This window comes from Balaenoptera physalus (assembly GCF_965194825.1).
Source record: "Balaenoptera physalus genome assembly, chromosome: 1".
Lineage (NCBI taxonomy): Eukaryota > Metazoa > Chordata > Mammalia > Artiodactyla > Balaenopteridae > Balaenoptera > Balaenoptera physalus.
In genome coordinates, this window is record NC_138882.1 from 87,452,010 (window position 1) to 87,474,146 (window position 22,137).

General features: G+C 42.2%; 1 protein-coding gene across 1 annotated transcript in view; it reads right to left on the reverse strand.

Annotated features, from left to right (window-relative positions):
- Positions 1 to 22,137, reverse strand: part of PRUNE1 (prune exopolyphosphatase 1) — a 23,700-nt gene continuing 1,563 nt past the window's right edge. The window contains exons 3-9 of the mRNA XM_082475060.1: positions 15,629 to 15,721; positions 14,876 to 15,078; positions 13,042 to 13,226; positions 12,143 to 12,301; positions 10,949 to 11,043; positions 8,861 to 9,019; positions 1 to 1,874 (exon numbers count right to left, since the gene is read on the reverse strand). Coding sequence (XP_082331186.1) covers positions 1,446 to 1,874; positions 8,861 to 9,019; positions 10,949 to 11,043; positions 12,143 to 12,301; positions 13,042 to 13,226; positions 14,876 to 15,078; positions 15,629 to 15,721 — 1,323 coding nt within the window. The 3' untranslated portion in view covers positions 1 to 1,445. The remainder of the gene's footprint in view (positions 1,875 to 8,860; positions 9,020 to 10,948; positions 11,044 to 12,142; positions 12,302 to 13,041; positions 13,227 to 14,875; positions 15,079 to 15,628; positions 15,722 to 22,137) is intronic.

Below are 22,137 nucleotides of genomic sequence, written 5' to 3' on the forward strand. Positions count from 1 at the left end.
AACGGGAAAAAAGTATTTAATACTTTAACAAAATGCAAAATAAAAGTACCCAAGTTACACAACATAAGTTCCTTTGGTTCAGTAATCACGCCACTATTTTACCTTCCAATGGCTACAAACATCCCCTCAAAGTCAAGTCAGTTTCCCTCATATGAAGACATCATGCCAAAACCATCACATACCCCACTGTTCAGCGAAACTGTTGAAAACTTACAGGGAACAGAGCTGTGGGGTAGGAAAAGGGGGAACAGGTTGGTCTGAAGAGAAAAGGGAGACTCTACACATGCAGAACAAGTCAGTGGAAGGGAGCTCTTTGCTGGGTCACTATGGGATGAATCATACCCCTGTACATGCTACATGAGGCTGAGTACCTTGGTACAATCACAAATAAACAGACAATTCAGTGACCCTGAGCATTCCCAGGGAAACAGAAACAAACAAACAAACAAAAAACCAGAGAAGCGGAGGCAAGAAAGGATGGTGTGGCAACAGGCAGATCACAGAAACCAGGGAACATCAGTTTTGCAGATGGGGAAATGAGATCTAAAGAAGTGAGTGTCTGGACAAAAGACACACAGTTTATGGCACTCGGTATGAACTCCATGTTTCCTTCTACTATGCTCAAGGAGAAAATTAGATGGATAAGAAATCGACAGAGCCGGGGGTCTCATTGTAGTTCTACTGTCTTTTGCGAAGAGTGCCCATGAGGTCTTAAGGCTTTCCCAGGTGTCTCCTGAACTCTCAAGAACCAGGGGTCTTCTGGGTCTCTTCAGGGTCCCTGTGGCTCTGAGACAGAGGGATCCAAAGAAACTGACAGCCAGGCCAGCTGATCAGGACAGAAGATAATAGCCTCCAATCTGCTCCCAAACAATCCTGAAACAGTCACAATAAGCTCAGAATAGAAACTTAGCAAACTGGGAATCAGACACCATCACCTAATTGGGGGCAGAAAGAGGAGTCATGGAGGTGAAAATCAACTAAAGGCTAAAAACTGGAAGAAGCTAAAAGTAGGTATTGTGTTCAATAAATACTTGAATTCATAAGAAAATAAATGAACACTGGAGACAATGAATGTTTGGTTCTATAAGAAATACTGGTTCTGTTAAAAAGCCTGACTTAGGGCACTTTTGGGGTATACATTCTTTCTGTGCCACTCTGCTGGAACTGTGTATGTTATTACATCATGACCCTGGCAAATGGAATAGAGGAGAGTCAGTGCAGATTTAAGGAGTTAAATTAAATAATAAAATTTGTTTGATTGGTAGAGACTGTGGGGAAAAGGTAGAAAGCCAGCTCAGCTTTCTTTTACTTCTTTCTCCTCCTAGGTTTATGATAACAGTATACCAGATCCTGGAACAACGAAGACAAAATTGCTGAAACATCTCAAAACATGCATTCAGGGTGGTTCAAGCAATCTCTCTCACTTGCCCCTCCCCTCCCAACAGTCATTTCTTGGACCGGGAGGCAGTGGTAGATTCTGACAGCGAGATCTGACTACATTTCTCAAAGATGACCTCGGCTGAGAATTTCGGCAGCCCCTGATCCAGAGGGCACTCATCCACCAGGCTGTTCATGGGTGTGGGGGGCAGTGGAGGCTCCTCCTCATCTTGACTCAGTCCAGGAATCAGGGAGTTACCTGCCCTGTCCAATTCCTTGTCTACCTGCTCCCTGGACACACCCTCTGTCTCAGGCTGTCCTGAAGGGATGTTCGTGGAGTCAAAATATGCTGACAGGGCTTCCTGGAGCAGAGGCAGAAGTTTCTTTCGAGAGACCTGGGTGTTGCCTTGAAGATAGGCTTGGAGGTTAGGGTGGATGCTTGGGGCAGGGGTCAGCTTCAGGGACGGAGAGTGGGAGCGTTCCAGGACTCCACAGACCTAAAAAGGAGACAAGATGGGGAGGTGGTACATAAGGTGGTGAAGCAAAAAGCTGAGACTTCTAAGAGACTTCTCTTATAGAGGAGAAAAAATATATTTTTTTAATTAAGTCATCCAGGGTTGTTTTATTGCTTACAACAAAGGCACATCAGCTAATACACATAGTATTTTAGAAACAGAAGAAACATTTGAGATGATATATTTCATTTTATTAATAAGTAGACCAAAGCCCAGAGAGATTAAGTGCCTTGAATGTAGATGATGGTAGAGTCTGAACCAGAACCTGGGACTCCCAGCTCCTAGGATACTGTTATTTCCAAGGGTATTCCTGTGCTCAAAAACTTGAACTCTATCCTTCGCAGAAATGGGACAAGCATCTACTATACTGAGGTCAGGAGAACAATACAGGCAGAAAGAATAAATAGATCAAGTGGGGGTGAGAAGTATGCCAGGCATCATGCCACATCTGGCCATTTTCAAATATTAATTTCCTCATTTAATCCTCACAACTACCTTACAGGTTGGTATTACTATTACCTTCATTTACAGGTAGGGAAACTGAGGATTAGATTAGGTAACTTGCCGAAGGTCAAGTTTTTTTTTTTTTTTTGAATTTTATTTATTTTTTATACAGCAGGTTCTTGTTAATTATCTATTTTATACATATTAGTGTATATATGTCAATCCCAATCTCCCAATTCATCCCACCACCACCTCGCCCCCGCTGTCCCCCCTTGGTGTCCATACGTTTGTTCTCTACATCTGTCTCTATTTCTGCCGTGCAAACCAGTTCATCTGTACCATTTTTCTAGATTCCACATATATGTGTTAACATACGGTATTTGTTTTTCTCTTTCTGACTTACTTCACTCTGTATGACAGTCTCTAGGTCCATCCGTGTCTCTACAAATGACCCAGTTTTGTTCCTTTTTATGGCTGAGTAATATTCCATTGTATATATGTATCACATCTTCTGTATCCATTCATCTGTCGATGGACACTTAGGTTGCTTCCATGACCTGGCTATTGTAAGTAGTGCTGCAATGAACACTGGGGTGCATGTGTCTTTTTGAATTATGGTTTTCTCTGGGTATATGCTCAGTAGTGGAATTGCTGGGTCATATGGTAATTCTATGTTTAGTTTTTTAAGGAACCTCCATACTGTTCTCCATAGTGGCTGTATCAATTTACATTCCTACCAACAGTGTAGGAGGATTACCTTTTCTCCACACCCTCTCCAGCATTTGTTGTTTGTAGATTTTCTGATGATGCCCATTCTAACCGGTGTGAGGTAATACCTCATTGTAGTTTTGATCTGCATTTCTCTAATGATTAGTGATGTTGAGCAGGTTTTCATGTGCTTCTTGGCCATCTGTATGTCTTCTTTGGAGAAATGTCTATTTAGGTCTTCTGCCCACTTTTGGATTGGGTTATTTTTTTAATATTGAGCTGCATGAGCTGTTTATATATTTTGGAGATTAATCCTTTGTCCGTTGATTAGTTTACAAATATTTTCTCCCATTCTGAGGGTTGTCTTTTCATCTTGTTTATAGTTTCCTTTGCTGTGCAAAAGCTTTTAAGTTTCATTAGGTCCTATTTGTTTATTTTTGTTTTTATTTCCATTACTCTAGGAGGTGGGTCAAAAAAAGATCTTGCTGTGATTTATGTCAAAGAGTGTTTTTCCTATGTTTTCCTCTAAGAGTTTTATAGTGTCTGGTCTTACATTCAGGTCTTTAATACATTTGGAGTTTATTTTTGTGTATGGTGTTAGGAAGTGTTCTAATTTCATTGTTTTACATGTAGCTGTCCAGTTTTCCCAGCACCACTTATTAAAGAGACTGTCTTTTCTCCATTGTATATTCGTGCCCCCTTTGTCATAGATTAGTTGACTGTAGGTGCTCAGGTTTATCTCTGGGATTTCTATCCTGTTCCATTGATCTATATTTGTTTTGTGCCAGTACCATATTGTCCTGATTACTATAGCTTTGTAGTATAGTCTGAAGTCAGGGAGTCTGATTCCTCCAGCTCCACTTTTTTCCCTCAAGATTGCTTTGGCTATTTGGGGTCTTTTGGGTCTCCATAGAAATTTTAAGATTTTTTGTTCTAGTTCTGTAAAAAATGCCATTGGTAATTTGATAGGGATCGCATTGAATCTGTATATTGCTTTGGGTAGAATAGTCAATTTCACAATATTGATTCTTCCAATCCAAGAACATCGTATATCTCTCCATCTGTTTGTGTCATTGTTGATTTCTTTCATCTGTGTCTTATAGTTTTCTGAGTACAGGTCTTTTCCCTCCTCAGGTAGGTTTATTCCTAGGTATTTTATTCTTTTTGTTGTAATGGTGAATGGGACTGTTTCCTTAATTTCTCTTTCTGATCTATCATTGTTAATGTATAGGAATGCAAGAGATTTCTGTGCATTAATTTTGTATCCTGCAACTTTATCAAATTCATTGATTAGCTCTAGTAGTTTTCTGGTGGCATCTTTAGGATTTTCTATGTATACTATCATGTCATCTGCAAACAGTGACAGGTTTACTTCTTCTTTTCCAATTTGTATTCCTTTTATTTCTTTTTCTTCTCTGATTGCCGTGGCTAGGGCTTCCAAAACTATGTTGAATAATAGTGGCGAGAGTGGACGTCCTTGTCTTATTCCTGATCTTAGAGGAAATGCTTCCAGTTTTTCACCATTGAGAATGATGTTTGCTGTGGGTTTGTCATATATGGCCTTTATTATGTTGAGGTAGGTTCCCTCTATGCCCACTTTCTGGAGAGTTTTTTATCATAAATCGGTGTTGAATTTTGTCAAAAACTTTTTCTGCATCTATTGAGATGATCGTATGGTTTTTATTCTTCAATTTGTTAATATGGTGTATCACATTGATTGATTTGCGTATACTGAAGAATCCTTGCATCCCTGGGATAAATCCCACTTGATCATGGTGTATGAGCTTTTTAATGTGTTGTTGGATTCTGTTTGCTAGTATTTTGTTGAGGATTTTTGCATCTATATTCATCAGTGATATTGGTGTGTAATTTTCTTTTTTTGTAGCATCTTTGTCTGCTTTTGGAATCAGGGTGATGGTGGCCTCATAGAATGAGTTTGGGAGTGTTCCTTCCTCTGCAATTTTTGGGAAGAGTTTGAGAAGGATGGGTGTTAGCTCTTCTCTAAATGTTTGATAGAATTCACCTGTGAAGCCATCTGGTCCTGGACTTTTGTTTGTTGTAAGATTTTTAATCACAGTTTCAATTTCATTACTTCTGATTGGTCTGTTCATATTTTCTATTTCTTCCTGGTTCAGTCTCAGAAGGCTACATCTTTCTAAGAATTTGTCCATTTCTTCCAGGTTGTCCATTTTATTGGCGCAGAGTTGCCTGTAGTAGTCTCTTATGATGCTTTGTATTTCTGCGATGTCCGCTGTAACCTCTTTTTCATTTCTAATTTTATTTTTTTTAAATTTATTTAATTTATTTTTGGCTGCGTTGGCTCTTCGTTGCTGCATGTGGGCTTTCTCTAGTTGCAGCAAGTGGGGGCTACTCTTCGTTGTGGTGCGTGGGCTTCTCATTGTGGTGGCTTCTCTTGTTGCAAAGCACAGGCTCTAGGCGCGTGGGCTTCAGTAGTTGTGGCTCATGGGTTCAGTAATTGTGGCTTGTGGCCTCTAGAGCACAGGCTCAGCAGTTGTGGTGCACGGGCTTAGTTGCTCTGTGGTATGTGGGATCTTCCTGGAGCAGGGATCAAACCCTGCACTGGCAGATGGATTCTTTTTTTATTTTTTATTTATTTTTTCTTATTAGTCATCCATTTTATACACATCAATGTATACATGTCAATCCCAATCTCCCAATTCATCACACCACAACCCCCACCCCCCCGCCGCTTTCCCCCCATGGTGTCCACACGTTTTTTCTCTACCTCTGTGTCTCAATTTCTGCTCTGCAAACCAGTTCATCTGTATCATTTTCTACAGTCCACATATATGCGTTAATACATGATATTTGTTTTTCTCTTTCTGACTTACTTCACTCTGTATGACAGTCTCCAGATGCATCTACGTCTCTACAAATGACCCAATTTCGTTCCTTTTTATGGCTGAGTAATATTCCATTGTATATATGTGCCACATCTTCTTTATCCATTCGTCTGTCGGTGGGCATTTATGGCAGGTGGATTCTTAACCACTGCTCCACCAGGGAAGTCCCTCATTTCTAATTTTATTGATTTGAGTCCTCTTCCTCTTTTTCTTGATGAGTCTGGCTAAAGGTTTATCAATTTTATTTTCTCAAAGAACCAGCTTTTAGTTTTATTGATCTTTGCTATTGTTTTCTTTGTTTTTATTTCATTTATTTCTGCTCTGATCTTTTTCTTTCCTTCTACTAACTTTGGGTTTTGCTTGTTCTTCTTTCTCTAGCTCTTTCAGGTGTAAGGTTAGATTGTTTACTTGAGATTTTTCTTGTTTCTTGAGGTAGTATTGTATTGCTATAAACTTCCCTCTTAGAACTGCTTTTGCTGCATCCCACAGGTTTTGGATCATTGTGTTTTCATTGTCATTTGTATCTAGGTATTTTTTGATTTCCTCCTTGATTTCTTCAGTGATCTCTTGGTTATTTTGTAACGTATTGTTAAGCCTCCATGTGTTTGTGTTTTTTACATTTTTTTCCCTGTAACTTATTTCTAATGTCATACTGTTGTGGTCGGAAAAGATGCTTGATATGATTTCAATTTTCTTAAATTTACCGAGGCTTGATTTGTAACTCAAGGTGTGATCTATCCTGGAGAATGTTCTGTGTGCACTTGAGAAGGAAGTATAATCTGCTGTTTTCGAATGGAATGTCCTATAAATATCAATTAAATCTATCTGGTCTCTTGTGTCATTTAAAGCTGTGTTTCCTTATTAATTTTCTGTCTGGATGATCTGTCCATTGGTGTAAGGGAGGTGTTAAAGTCGCCCACTATTATTGTGTTACTGTCGATTTTCTCTTTTAGAGCTGTTAGCATTTGCCTTATGTATTTAGGTGCTCCTCTGTTGGGTGCATATATATCTATAATTGTTTTATCTTCTTCTTAGATTGATCCCTTGATCACTATGTAGTGTTCTTCCTTGTCTCTTGTAACATTCTTTAAAGTCTATTTTATCTGATATGAGTATTGCTACTCCATCTTTCTTTTGATTTCCATTTGCATGGAATATCTTTTTCCATCCCCTCACTTTCAGTCTGTATGTGTCCCTAGGTCTGAAATGGGTCTCTTGTAGACAGCATATATATGGGTCTTGTTTTTGTATCCATTCAGCGAGCCTGTGTCTTTTGGTTGGAGCATTTAATCCATTCACATTTAAGGTAATTATTGATATGTATGTTCCTATTACCATTTTCTTAATTGTTTTGGGTTTGTTTCTGTAGGTCTTTTTCCTCTCTTGTGTTTCCCACCTAGAGAAATTCCTTTAGCGTTTGTTGTAGAGCTGGTTTGGTGGTGCTGAATTCTCTTAGCTTTTGCTTGTCTGTAAAGCTTTTGATTTCTCCATCGAATCTGAATGAGATCCTTGCTGGATAGAGTAATCTTGGTTGTACGTTCTTCCCTTTCATCATTTTAAATACATCGTGCCACTCCCTTGTTGCTTGTGGAGTTTCTGCTGAGAAATCAGCTGTTAAGCTTACGGGAGTTCCCTTGTATATTATTTGTCGTTTTTCCCTTGTTGTGTTTAATAGTTTTTCTTTGTCTTTAATTCTTGTCAGTTTGATTACTATGTGTCGCCAAAGGTCAAGTTTGAATGAAACAAAGTTGATACTTGAACTCAGGTCTGTCATCAGAGCTGGTGTTCTAAATTACTATATTATACTATTCCTAACAAAGGAGGATGAGAGGAAATGGTAGGGCAGACCGTGAAAAGAGGACTACCATTTCCCAGCACAGAGGCAGCCCGGGCAATGGTAGAGTTATCAGATACCTACAGAGTTCCAGAGGAACCATGGTGGGGAGAAGGAGGGGAGATTTCGGAAGGTGGGGAGAGGTACTTCTTACGGTCAAAGCACCCTTTCCTTCATGACATGATTAGTAAGAGAACATTGTGCCCAGCAATGAACCTTACATATGATATTATGTTTAATGATTACATCACACTAATTAGTAGGTGGTAATATGACATTTACAGAATCAGAAGTCAACTGACTTGCCTTTGGTCAAAGAGCAAGTAAGTGGCAAATCTGGGACAGAAAAGCCTATCTATCTGCCTTTAAAAGCTGTAGTTCTTTCCACAATGCCAAACTACTTTCCACTGCATGAAATTACATTTGCTTCCTGGAGGAGAAGATAAAGGCAAAGAGAGGTGGGAAGGGGCAGACATACCTTTTATGCACAAAAAAGATTATCCAGCTGTATTCAGACCAGTCTGCAGCAGTCCTCACTGCTAAGAAATCCGAAGAATCCCTGGACTGCCTTAAGTCCACTTTTAAATTCTTCCCTGGGCTTATCAGTAACCAACAGAGGAAAAGAAAGGGGAGGAGGTGGGAAAGGTGGCCAAATGGAAGATCAGGGAAAAAAAACAAACCTGCTCCTAGACCACTTCTCTACAGAGTTAGCACAAACTGGTTAAGTAGTAGAAAAGGTTTCTCGTCTGTTTCCAATTTTCAAGGCAATAAGGTAAAAAGAAAGGAATTGATTTTCAGGGGTGAGGAATTAATGATTAAACCAAGAATCAAGTTTTAACTCCAGATTTATAACACGTCCTTTTAACCTGAGTTCAATTCCTTCTAAGTAGGAATTGCGTCTCCAGTTCTCTTTGGAATCTCCCTTTCTCAACAAGAGTATGATTAAGGATATTCACACATAGAGAGAATGGGAAAAAAGCGGGTAGTGGAGATTCTGGAAACAGATCAAGGACCTCTGGATAAATACAAGAACGAAGGAGAGGTCTTTACAGCACAGGACAGTGCGTATAGGCAGAACTCTGTAGGGTCCTGAGGCTGGAGAAGGGACAGGGACTCACCGTCACTCGGAGTGCTGCGTGGGGACAGAAAACTGCCAACTGCCGCACTGGCTCATTGTAAGTGTTGAAAAAGATAGTCATGGCGACCAGGGCATCGTAGCTGTGAGCCTGGCAGAAGGCATGGAGATCTGCAATGAGGCCAGACCTCTGCAGAAAGGCCTAAAACAGAAGAAATGGACAGGGATGAGGGCTGCCGCTGGATCCTCATTATCACCCTCAACAGAAGATGCTTATGAAGGGTTTCTTTGCATGTTAACCTGGGACTTGTACTCCATAAAAAAGGTATCTAATGTTTACTCTGTGCTATTTATGTGCTAGAAGGCAATATATAGAATGAGGAGAATGAGCCTTTCTATGAGGCCATTCTATGAGCCTCACAGAGTGAGGCTTCGGGTTCAGACAGAATTGGTTTGAAAATCAGCTCTGTTACCTATCAGCTATATGATCAAGGATCCCTGGACTTAAGTTTCCTCATCTGTAAAATGAGGATAAATCATTTACCAAACTTGATTGTTTTAAGAATTAAAAAATGATAATGTACGCAATGTGCCTGGTATGTCCAATGCTATCCTGCTCTTGCAATCAATCAAGCAAGGTCTTTACCTTGAGGGTATTTTTATTCTAAAACAGAACAAGGTCGCATACAAATAAGTACAGACACATGACAACTGCATCCTTGGCTCTTCATTCTTTGTCTATCTATCTATATTCTTCTCCAAAATCTCACGCAGTATTTCCTCCAATGAATAATACTACCAGCTGCTTTAGATCAGGGCTTTTCTTTATCCTTAGCATTTCTAATGAGTCAATTTGTACTATGATTATGGTACTCGGCAAGCCTTTTGTGTTCTTATGTTTGGTTACCAAACTAGGTTATAAGTAGCAAGGGAAGAGGCCATGCTATTCTGTTTCAGTTAATTATTTAGTAAAAATTTTTACATGTTATTTAGGAGAAAGCTGTGCAGTCTATGAGAGTACGTGTTCAGATCAGTTGAATGATTTAAACCAATAAGATATGGAACCAGGTATTAAAATACCACTATCAGGGTTATATTCACTCACCCATTTGACAAAATTCACTGAGCATCCACTATGTGCCAGGCATTATCAAAGGTGCTGGAGATACAGCAGAAACAAAAGAAATAGGGTCTCTGCTCTGGTGGAGCTGATAAACTAGCAGAGGAATATAGACAATAAACAAGGAAACCATGAAACATGATTATTTCAGTGTGCTAAGTGCTATGAAGAAAACAAAATGGGAATTCCCTGGCAGTCCAGTGGTTAGGACTCCGTACTTCCACTGCAGGGGGCCCAGGTTCAATCCCTGGTTAGGGAACTAAGATCCCACAAGCTGCATGTACAAAAAAAGAAGTAATATTTAGAGATTTTTGAGCACGGAGGATATTACTTTAGTTAGGGTGGTCAGGAAAAACCTCTTAAAAGAGAAGACACCTGAGCTAAGTCCTGGATGAAAAGAGGGAGCCAGCTCTGCAAAAGGAGTGCAAAGGCTCTGAGTTGAGAGCTAAGAGTGAACTTAATGGTTCTGAAAAACAGAAAGAAAACTGGGGTGGCTACAGTACTGTGAGTGTAGGAATGGGGCTGGAATGAAGAAGAAGTCAGAGAAAAGGACAAGGCCTGATAAAGGAGGGCCCTATCAACCACTGTAAGGCCTTTAGATTTTATTAGAAGTGCAATGAAAAGGCAGTAAAGGGAGGGGGCCAATAGGATCTGACATATCTTTTTTTTTTTAATCTCAGTTCCCCAACCAGGGACTGAACCCAGGCCACAGCAGTGAAAGCATTGAGTCCTAACCACTAAACCACCAGGTTACTCCCCTGGATCTGACATGTCTTAAAGAGATCACTCTGGCTGCTGTGGGGAGAACAGTTTGCAGGGGTCAAAAGTGGAGGCAGGGAAACCAGCATGGGCGCCGTTACAGTAGTGCAGTGAGAGACGATGGACTGTGGAGTAGAGATGGAGAAAAGGAGGGATAAGATACATTTTGGAGGTGGGCCAGGAGTGAGGGGCAAGGTTACATACAAAACTAAAGGTTTTCTCTCTCCACCCACACCTACATCTTGCTCTTACCTCCAAATCCATATATATTGCACTAATGGCCACCTTAGTGCCTTGTCTGGAGATGGTCTTCTGGTCCTTTCTCAGCATCTGCTCTGTGGTCAGTCCTAGAAAGTGGATGTGAGACTAAGGGTGAAACAAAAGAACCAAGAGAACCCAGGGTCCCAAGACCAGGAAGGTGAGGACACCAAGACAGGTCAAGGAAGAGGAAAAACACAGCCTCTCTTTGGGGCAATGAACAGGGCTAGTAACTCAGGATGTAATTATATAATAGAAATTTATTTATTCATTTAAAATAATATTTATTTATTTATTTTGGCTGCACCAGGTCTTAGTTGTGGCATGCAGGATCTTCATTGTGGCATGCATGTGGGATCTAGTTCCCCGACCAGGGATCAAACCCGGGCCTCCTGCATTGGGAGCGTGGAGTCTTACCCACTGAACCACCAGGGAAGTCCCAATAGAAATTTACTCTAAATAAAAAATTACTTTCGATTACTGGGTCACAATAGGTACCTTTAGAGCAAGGGACTCTGGGGAGGAGGGTAAATGGAAGAAGAGAGGCTTTTATTCCTGATTTTCCCCATTCTGTGTTGCTTTACTTTTCTAAAAGTACAAGTGGGACCTCTCTTTTTTTTTTTTACGTCAACAGGCGGTAGCTGGGTAACAAATCATGGAAGTTTTTTTGTTCTCTTCCTTCGTCCTTTGTATATTCACCCTAAATGTTTCTTCTGCTTCCCTAACTATTTATCTAGATCTCACTCTGATAATTCAGTAGAGTTGGCCCTCTGTATCCACAGGCTTCACATTCATGGATAAGGAGGGCCGACTGTATTCATTATACTATGCCATTTTACGTAAGGGGCTTGAGTATCCGAGGATTTTGGTATCTCTGGGGGATCCTGGAACCAATTCTCTGCAGATACCAGGGGACGACTGTATTCCCTCAGCATACTTTATTTATATGTCTATATTCTCTAATTAGACTGGAAACCTCTGAGACTCTTAATATATTCCTTCTCATCCACCCAATAGCCAGGATAGAACAATCCAGTAAATGACTGATTAATTCATGATCAGACTCACACACTACCTAGCTTCTTTCTGGTATAAAGCTTAAATCATTATGAACGCTCTGAAATTGTTTTGATGGTATTCAAGAACATAATGAACAAGGCTTTTGTCCACCAGTTTAACACTTCATACCTGATACATCAAACTTTGCTTTTTGCAGAGAATCAAAGATATCGTTTCTGTTGGGCAGATCTGGGAAGAGGGCCTCTAGTTTCTCCACATACTGGTTGTCCTTTAGGGTTGCCTTTCCAATTTTAAGGTCCATGTTCACACAGTCCAGGATGATTGCTCCTGTGGAGAAGGAGGATGGCAGAACTCAAATCCTGTGGCCTCCATGCCTGACAACTAGAACACACATAACCCTCAAATCAAATGGACACAACACCAAAGAAGACTGTATGGCAACTCACTGAAGACAAAACAAACTGGGACAATGTCCTGAGTAAGACAGCCCAAATCCAAACTAAAATGTAGGCAGGGAAATGGGGAAAAAGTAGAAAAGAAGTGTAAATATCTCAATTCTTGGAGATTTTGAAACCTAGTCAGAGAGAGATGACCTCTCTTCCATAGGCCAAATTCCAGCTGGAAGAGATAGTCTAATCCAATTCTCTCTCTCTTTCTCTTTCTTTTTTTTTTACAAATGGAGAAAATAAGAACAAAAAAGGTTAGGAGATTTGCTCAAGGTCATATAACTACTTCCTGGGCAGAAATGGTATTAGAATTCATTTCCTGCTTCTTTGGCTAGTCCTCTTTCCATTATACAATGCTACTAATAGGCAGCTTCTAGGTCTGTTGTTCTGGGCTTCCTTTCTGCTTTCTCCAACAAAGTATTCCACAGGCCTTCAAAGGACAAAGTATCCCACAGCCTTTTTAATGCCTAACTGCCCCCTGAAAGAATCCCCTCCCTCATATCTACTAAATGGCTTTGAGAGGGTGTGGTCAGGCTGGAAGAGTCTAGACTTCTCCACTTTCCCTTCTCTGGCATGGGAATAAAGGAACTAATCAGGTCCCAACCCCCAAGCCACCCTCACCATGAAGAAGGGCTGCAGTTTGCCTGTCCAAGATCTCTGGTGCCCTCTGCAGGATTCTCTCGGCCACCAGGGTAGCGCAGGACCCCACCAGCTCAACTGAAACATGGCAGGGAGGGCAGTGTTTCTGATCGATGGGCCGATGGTCTAGCACCTCTGCTACTGCCTCCTCTAAGGCTGCGTCACTTCTGTATGGGAAAGGGGGGAGGTGTGGGGGAAAAGAGAAAGAAAGATAGGTAGGGGCACTCCAGCTGCACCTTACTCATGAAGAAAACAGACATCTTAGGCAGACACTTAGACCTTTGATCACTTCTACCTCTGCCTCACTTCTCTCAGTTCTTCTCTTAAATATTATAACTGAAGCCATCTTTAAACATCGTATAGGTGAATTTGACGAAGTATCTGCTACCAGTATCTCACCCACATATTTGATATCCTTTAGGGTTGTCTTTCCAGTTGACACCTGGACACCCAACATCTAAATCTCTCCTGTTCCCTCAATTCACTTAATATCCAAATTTCATGCAGGTCACCTGTGGCTTCTGGCTCAATTCCCATCCATTCCCTCCTTTCCAACCCTCTGCTACTGCCTTATTCTTGGCCCTCAACCTCTCTCATCTGAACTACTCCAATAGTTCCTTAACCAAACACCTCTTCCAGTGCCCTCCTAAACTGTCCTCCATAAGACTACCTGAAAGATCATTTGAAAAATGCAAATTTGGTTCTGCTAGGATCTGGAATAAATAGAATTAACAATAGTTCCCCATGGCTCAAAATAAAGTCTAATCTCCTTGGCAAGGCCTACAAGATCTCCATGATCTGGCCCCTGCCTACTTCTCTAGTCTTATCTTTTTTATGTCCTACTCCTCCCTCATATTTTATGTTCCAGTTATGCAAAACAAATCTCAGTTCTCCCAACTCACCATGCTATTTCATACCTGCCTGCGTTTTGCTTTTCCTAACTACCTCAACTCCTCATTCACCAAGCAAATACCTAGTCTTTCAAGACTGAGATCAAGGATCAACTCCATTAGGAAACCTTTCCTGACACTCCCCTCTACTCTCCTCTCGCATATTTAACCACTCCATCCTGCATGTAACTACTGTCCCCTAGAGTGACGGTCACCACTTACCTCTAACACCCATTACAATGACCTGTTTACCTAGTTCCCTCCTCTGACTGACAGCTTCTTGAGAACAGAGATTCTACCTCACCTTCGTCCTCTAAATAGAAATTTATTAATGAGCGAGTGGATAGATGGGTTAGTATCCTTAGGCTGTCCTCTGTCAATGTCCTGCTATAACCAGTGTGCTTAAGAAAAAATATTCATATTACTATTAGCAGGAGCCAGACACACTTGGGAAGGTCTTGTACTTGTATTGCTTTGTTGGCAGTTTTTTTCCAGTCCTAAATTAGGGATGGGATTATCATAGATGTGTACGTTTGTTAAATAGCATTAAAGAGATATTGCTTTATGGAGGAAATGATATTGCTAACTTTTTAAAAGTTAAAAATGCAGTTGTAACCATTATTCAAAGGTTTCTATTGTAATAAATCTGCCATGAAATCTTAAAACAATGATACCAAAGGTAGATTTACAATATTTCTGAGTCATCCTTTAGTTTGAACTCTCCATGTTTCTATTTCTTTTTATTACTTGTATAACTAGAGAACTGACAATATTTTGTATTGTCTTTCTATATCTGATATCACCCATCAACAATGCTTAGCCTGTGAGATCCTGTGAGAAAACATTCTTTCTTCTACCCTTTAAAAACCTCACTCATCACAGCCCAGGGCACATGGTAAGTATCAGCTTAACTTTCTTCCACTTACTTGGGTAAGACATGATGGTCAACAAGGATGAGGGTGAGCTGGCCAGCCTGCTGCAATGCATGGAGGTCAATCTCATCCCGGAAAATCAAGAGGGACTCTGGAATGTGAGTCTTCTGAAGGAAGAAGACATTGTCACCTCGTAGAGGTAGCTCAGAACGTTTTATATTTAAAACTGGCACAAAGACTTCTTCAGCCTCAGTTGTCTAGAGAGGAAAGTGAAAAGAAGGTATGGCTATGTTATGTAATAGGACAGGAAAAGTCACAAGACTGTTGGGACCAAGGGAGACATGATCTTGGGTAAGTTACTGCCTTCCTCAAAGCCGCAGTTACCCAGTCTTATCAAAATAAAAGGATGACTCTTGCCCTCTCTCCTTCTTAGCAATAGCATGAAGGTCAACAAGACAACTCATGGAAAAGACCTACTTCTAGATGCTGGAGAGAAGGCAATATCAGTCTTCCAGAGCTGACATGGGCATGAGGAACATACACAGACCACTGATACCCATAAGGAATTCAATAATTAACTGTTTGAATATTGTTTTATGGTTTACAAATTCTTCAAAATACATTTGTTCATTTGATCCTCACAGCAACACTGCAAAATATTACCATTTCAGATTTTATAGGTGGTGACAGGAGACTCAGCAAAGTTAAGGGATCTGACTTACCCAAGGCTAAATGCTGTTAAGTAGCAGATCTGGGTCTTGAATCCAAATCTTTTCATTTTAAGGCACTCTGTTCCTAGGTACTCACCTTTGCCAGATAAAAAGCCAGGGCGAGAGCTGACACCATGGAGTCCAAGTCACAGGCTTCATTTCCCAGCACAACATGTATGGGTCGGGACTCCTAGAGAGGCAGGACAGTGGGAAATTAACAGAAGCATCTCTATCCATTTCCGGTTACCTTATACTCATGTAGGGCTGCACACACATCCTCTCACTGATCTCCACAGAGGAGGGAGGTCATATAGTCTTATGGGTCCTCATTTCATGGATAAGGATATTAGCTAAGAGGGCATACGTGTTTTAGCTAAGCTTTAAGCATTCCACGCATATCTAGTTAGTGGAAAAGTGCTCCTTCCTCTCTACTACACTGTCTCCTTGAACGTTAACTTTCAGAAGAACAGCAGTAAATCATTCTCTGATTCTTATGCTTCTTTGGGCACTTGGGGAGAAGTCAAAAGTAAAGCATCTGGGGTAGCTGATGTATTCAAACCATATCAACCCTGGTTTGTACTTTTCCCCCATTTTTAAAATAGGGAAAAGAATCCTTGCACTTCTAAATCATGAGAATAGGTGAACAGACTTTGAAAATAAAGGTAAAAATAAGATCTAGTCCATTATTTAGATATCTAGTCCATGAAAACTCCCCCTACCCAGAGGAGCTTCAACCATAACCAGATATAAACAACACTCTCACACCCAAGAAACAGACACTTTCTGCAGCAGGTTCAGATTAAAGCAAGAACAGTTGCTGCTGCTGCTGGAACTTTTATTTTTAAAGCTTTGGAAAGTTTCTGCTGATAAGAACTCTGAGGAGGGAGGCATATCTGTCGTTATTATTAATCTTGTTCCCTTGCATCTCCCTACCAGAATTTTAAATAAAATTCATTAAAACCTAAAGGTGCCCACAATAGCAAAGAGAGGGGTTTTGTTTTGAAATATCTATTGAGTGTGCCATGTATTAAAAAAATTTTTTTTCGGCTGCGTTGGGTCTCTGTTGCTGTGTGAGGGCTTCCTCTAGTTGCGGCAAGCAGGGGCTACTCTTCATTGCGGTGCTTGGGCTTCTCATTCTGGTGGCTTCTCTAGTCGTGGAGCACGGGCTCTAGGCACACGGGCTCAGTAGTTGTGGCGCGCGGGCTCCAGAGCACAGGCTCAGTAGTTGTGGCGCACGGGCTTTGTTGCTCTGCGGCATGTGGGATCTTCCCGGACCAGGAATTGAACCCGTGTCCCCTGCATTGGCAGGCGGATTCTTAACCACTGCACCGCCAGGGAAGTCCCCCATGTACTGTTCTAATATTTTTACATGCATTAGCTAATCATTTAATCCTCAAAACAACCCAAGGGGTAGGCACTGTAAGAATTATTATTTCATCCCCAGTAGAAGCATTTGGCCAGGTGGAATGAGACTATACAGTCCATGGCTCAGCTTAGGCACAAGGATTCTATCTTACCAGTTTACTTCTGAATTTCTATCTCAGCCTACTCCTGAAAGAGAGGAAGGAATAAGAGAGACAAAAGTGACACACTAGTTTCTTGATTTCAGCACGGGGCTGCTGTCCTGTGCATTGCAGGGTGTGTGGCAGAATCCCCCAAACTCCACCCACTAGATGCTAGCAGCACCTCCAGTCATGACAATCAAAAATGTCTCCAGACTTTGCCAAATATTCCCTGCGGCGCAAAGTCACCCCCAGTTGAGAACTACTGGGTTACAGAAAGGTGAAAATCCACTCTGGCTTCTTCAATCAGGGAAGATTTGCTAGATAGAAGAGTTTAGAAAAGTGGGAAAGGTGTTCAGAGGAGTAAAACATAACAAGGAACAGTTTATCAAGTAATGTAACTTTAGGAAAAAAGAGAATCTAGGAGAACCTAGAATCATCTTCCTTGTATTGGCTGTTACCTACTCCCCTCACTTGCCCAGAAAGCCAAAGCCAGAAAGGGACAATTTTAGAAGACTTCTGGTGGTATAAATTGTCCTATCTCGTAACTAGAAAGGTTTTTATTTTTAAACCACCCTCTTCTCCATCTCCTACTCCCATCCCTAGAGAGAAGGACAAAAGGCAGAGGTTATCTGTCAAGGTTTTGGGCAAAGGGCCTCTGGGGAAAGTCTGCCCTTAGGTTCTCCCCTGTGCCCATTTCTCTAAGCCTATTTCAAGAGGGTGGCAGCCAAGACCCATTCACACTGAACAGCATGGGAGTGGGAAGATTCTTTTCAATATTAAACTCTTTGCCAGCACAATATGAGAATTCTGTACCCAAGACCCAAGGCCTATATTAACTCCTCTGACTTGCAATTCGTCCTCCTGATACCAGAGAAGGCCCCTCTGTTTCCTGGATACCAAGAACTGCCCAGATGGCTGTGGACCAAAGTGGCAACAAAGCACTTGAGATAAGTGGCTGCTGAGATAACTTGATCACTGAAGCAGTAAGGGAGGGCACCATGTTCTCTAGAGAGGGAACTATACAAACATGAGAGGCCATATGGCCCTGACTCTGGAGAATAAAGGGAGGAGGAACAGAGAAAAGGCAGAGCAGGGGGAGAGGCCTATTGCTGGGCTTGAAGAGGCCCTCGGAGAATCTTTCCAAAACTCATGTTAGTGCTGTTTCATTCCAAGTGGCAGCCGAATCAGGATCAGTCAGATCCCCAGCACCAAGAGAAGATAAAGCAGAAAAGCAGAAAGTAGGGACCAAATGCAACTTCATGGCTCTGAGGGGAGGAGAAATGACCCCCAGAGGAAGGTGAATAACTAATCCCTTGTGCTCAGTCAAGCTCAGAGAACGACCAAAAGGAACTAACACGAAAGGAATACTCTGGGACTTTCAGCAAATCTTGGAACAGGAACAACCAAGGGAGGTGGTGGCATTCCTTTCCCCTGTCAGCACCCACCACTACCCCACCCTGACTGGTCCATTTGCCACCCACAATACATGACGTGCACATTCCCAGCTCTGTCCTTTGCGCTATTTGTTCTCCTCTGTCTGAAAGCAGCAGAACTGCCATTTGAAAAGACCACAGACTGGAGCTGAATCTCAGCTCTGCTTCATGTTGTGGGACTTTGGCCTCTCTAAGCCTCTTTTTTCCTCATATAAAAATAAGGATACTACTGTAACCAATTTCATGAAGTTGTTATGAGGATTAAATGAGATCGCACACAAGAGCCTACTCTGTAGTAGTACAGATGAGCTCCCTTCCGTCTTCTCCTTTCTCTAGCCCTTGCTGTCCAGTCAAGCCCGACCGAAAGCCCCTTCTCTCTGTGAAGCCTTCCCTGCACCCGGGCCACAGCAGTCTCTTCCCCTGCACTTCCAGCTTCTGGCACTTGGGATTCTCATACAGAACTTAACTATTACCTTAAGGAGCTCGCTATCTTTTCATGGGCATGTATCACAAATCCTTAACGTAGCATACAAGTTAGGTGACTATATACTTTGTTGTTCAAACCAGTACACTTTTGAGAATGAAAAGGGGTGCATTTAATGATTATGTCTCAATAAACTGACTGTCCTGGGCAAGTCGGGTATATGGATGCCTAACATACAAGGTACCATTCTCCTCTTCGTTTAGGAAAAACATGTGTTAACTCTTAACCCCCACCCCATCCCCCACTAGCTGAAAGCACAAGCTTCAGTTTTCTGACCATCAGAGGAAGAGTTCAGGGCAAATATAGCTATACTTAGAGCATAAGGAAACCTGAGCTGCCAATGGAAGAAATACAATCTGACAGCCACCAGTAGATATAAACTTTTTTTCTTCTTTTAAAAAACCTGGGGCTTCCCTGGTGGCGCAGTGGTTAAGAAGCCGCCTGCCAATGCAGGGGACACGGGTTCGAGCCCTGGTCCGGGAAGCTCCCACATGCCACGGAGCAACTAAGCCCATGCGCCACAACTACTGAGCCTGCGCTCTAGAGCCCGCGAGCCACAACTACTGAGCTTGCGTGCCACAACTACTGAAGCCTGCGAGCCTAGAGCCCGTGCTCTGCAACAAGAGAAGCCACTGCAATGAGAAGCCCGCACAGCACAACGAAGAGTAGCTCCCACTCACAACTAGAGAAAGCCCACGCGCAGCAACAAAGACCCAACGCAGCCAAAACAAAACAAAACAACCCAAAAAACAAAGAAAAACCCACTAGCTGAAATGACTGTATCCTGATGTTCTTTGTGGCCTCAACACGGGGGGAGAGGGGATGGGTTTCAGGGCTGGCAAAGCCAACCACTTCCCTTCCAAGGCTGCATATGGTCTGATGCCTACTCTACAAATTAGTTAATGAGGGAGAAATAAAAAAAGGAGACAAGGAGCCAGAGATAGAGAAGCCTTCCCAGCAGGGAAAATGGGACTGACTGATACTGATGCAAGGACTGCAAATTTCTAAGGATAGTCAGCCACTCCTGATTCCTGCCTCATTCCTGAGAAGTGCAGACAACACAGATTATGCAAAGCTTCTGGATGAACACCTAAACTTGAATGCAGCCCCACCCTGAGCAAAGATTTTTTTTTCCCTACTAAAAGTGAAAGATGACTCACCATGAATAGGACATTAAGTTAAACAGGATTTCTTGTAAATGGAACAACCTACTATCATTGTGGCAGAGACTGTAGAAAATTTCTCTGGTATCAAAAGCTGAAAATATGGTATCAGCAGGAGAGGTGGCTGGTTTATCAGCTGTTTCTGTCTTGTGTAAAAGGCAAGCATTCACAATTTCCTAAAACTTATATGTGGTTTAATAGCAACACTCAAACTTAATGGTGTCTCTGTCTAAATCATGTCTTTCTTTACACAAGAAACAACAGTGTGGCCTCTGGGGAATTGGATAGGGAGAAGAAAAAGGATCTTTTTCTTTTTCTAATTTCATATCCTTTTTGTATTAACATTTTTCCCTATGTACATTTACTACTTCTATAATTAAAAGCAATCTAAATTGTGGGTGTCCACCTGTATGTCCTGCCACCAGTTCACCCACTAACATTGCTAGAGTCTAATTTTCTCATTTCTCCTGGCCCCGGCCAGGTTGTGTGGTAAGAGCGCTAAGATATGACCTCACCTTCACAAGTTCACAAGTTTGGAAAAAGGAAGATCTAGATCTTGCTCCTTGGGGGATGAATGCAGACAGAGAAAGGTCAGGATATCAGTAATACTGAAAAAATCCAGTATTTTTCAGCTTCATATTCCTGAGGAAGATATACTCTTAACCTGGGGCACTTCTGGAGGGTAGATGCTGTAGTCTAGATGCATGCAATGAAATGCTATCTGGTGAGGTTTGAGGTTCAAGGACTCTTTACCAAATGGTGGAAAACAGACTGGTCATTTGGGTTACTGGGGGAAACAAAATCCAACTTCTTGGCCCTTGGAATGGTGCCACAAAGACTCTATATTAGTCCTCCAATGAGTTCCCTGTGGTGGAAATCAGAGGTAACCAAAATGAATTGGTCCCAAATTGCCTTATGCATTAAAACAACTTTCCCCAAATTTGTATTTCAGAAGGAAAAATCTGGTGTAATTGGTGTTAAAATTGAACTTCACTCCTATTCTTCAGGTGAGGACATTCATTTATGACAGCAGCTGAGTCTGCAGGAGGAATTCGGTGACTTTTAGGATTTGTTAAAGACCAGAATCTTATTGCCCAGGGGAGTTTGTAGAGTTTAAGATATTTAAAAAGGAAACAAAGTCAACCATCTGTCTAGGTTTCTCCAGCGGCAGTGTAACTTGAAGTAGTGGGGGCCAGGTGACCTCCTGGAGCCTCTCTCTGGCCAGCTTTTTGCTGCTAACTGTGGATAGCGGCTTAAGGCTGCATGACCAGTCAGCAAGGCTGGGAGATTCCAACTGGCTCAGAGAGTACCAAAAATAAGCCACAAAGCATTCAGGAATCATGCTTATAGTTTTGATTCCAAACACACTTTGTGCTTATCCAGTCCAGGCCATGGATTTTTATGTAATTTGTGTGTGTTAAGGCCAATGAAGAAAACTGGAGGCAAAGGAATGCAGGTTGTCGTCAACAGACATGCCTGCTGTATTGTGTGTGTTTACCTTAAAAACAGATTTAAAGCAAAACACCACGACCACTTTTAATTCAGAATGAGTTAGGCCCACCAGACAGAAACCACCGTTCAGAGGCAACAAAGCCGTGGGCACAGCTTCCCTCGTACCCCCGGGGTTCACCAGTGGGCCAGGGAGGCCTCGTGAGCGGAGAACTGAAAGAGGGGCGGGGAGAAAGGAACAAATACACCTCGCGCAGGCACAGCTCCGATCCTTTTGACGGAACTGACCCAGCGGCAGCGAGCAGCGGCTCAGAGGCAGGACCCAGACCCACAATTCCGCCTCCCCGCTCTCGGGCAGACCCCAAAGGCAGGAGCCCCCAGCTCAGGAGTGGGGTGACTGAGCAGCATTCCCACTCTCAAGGGCTAGGTTCTCGTTCCTCACTCCTCAGGCCCCAAGCCTGATCAGATCCCAAGCCCCCACCCCACAGTTCCGCGTTCCCTCCACATAGACTCTCGGGGCTCCCCAGGTCCCACATCTTCGTCCTTCGGGGACCCCAGGATCCGTTCCTTAC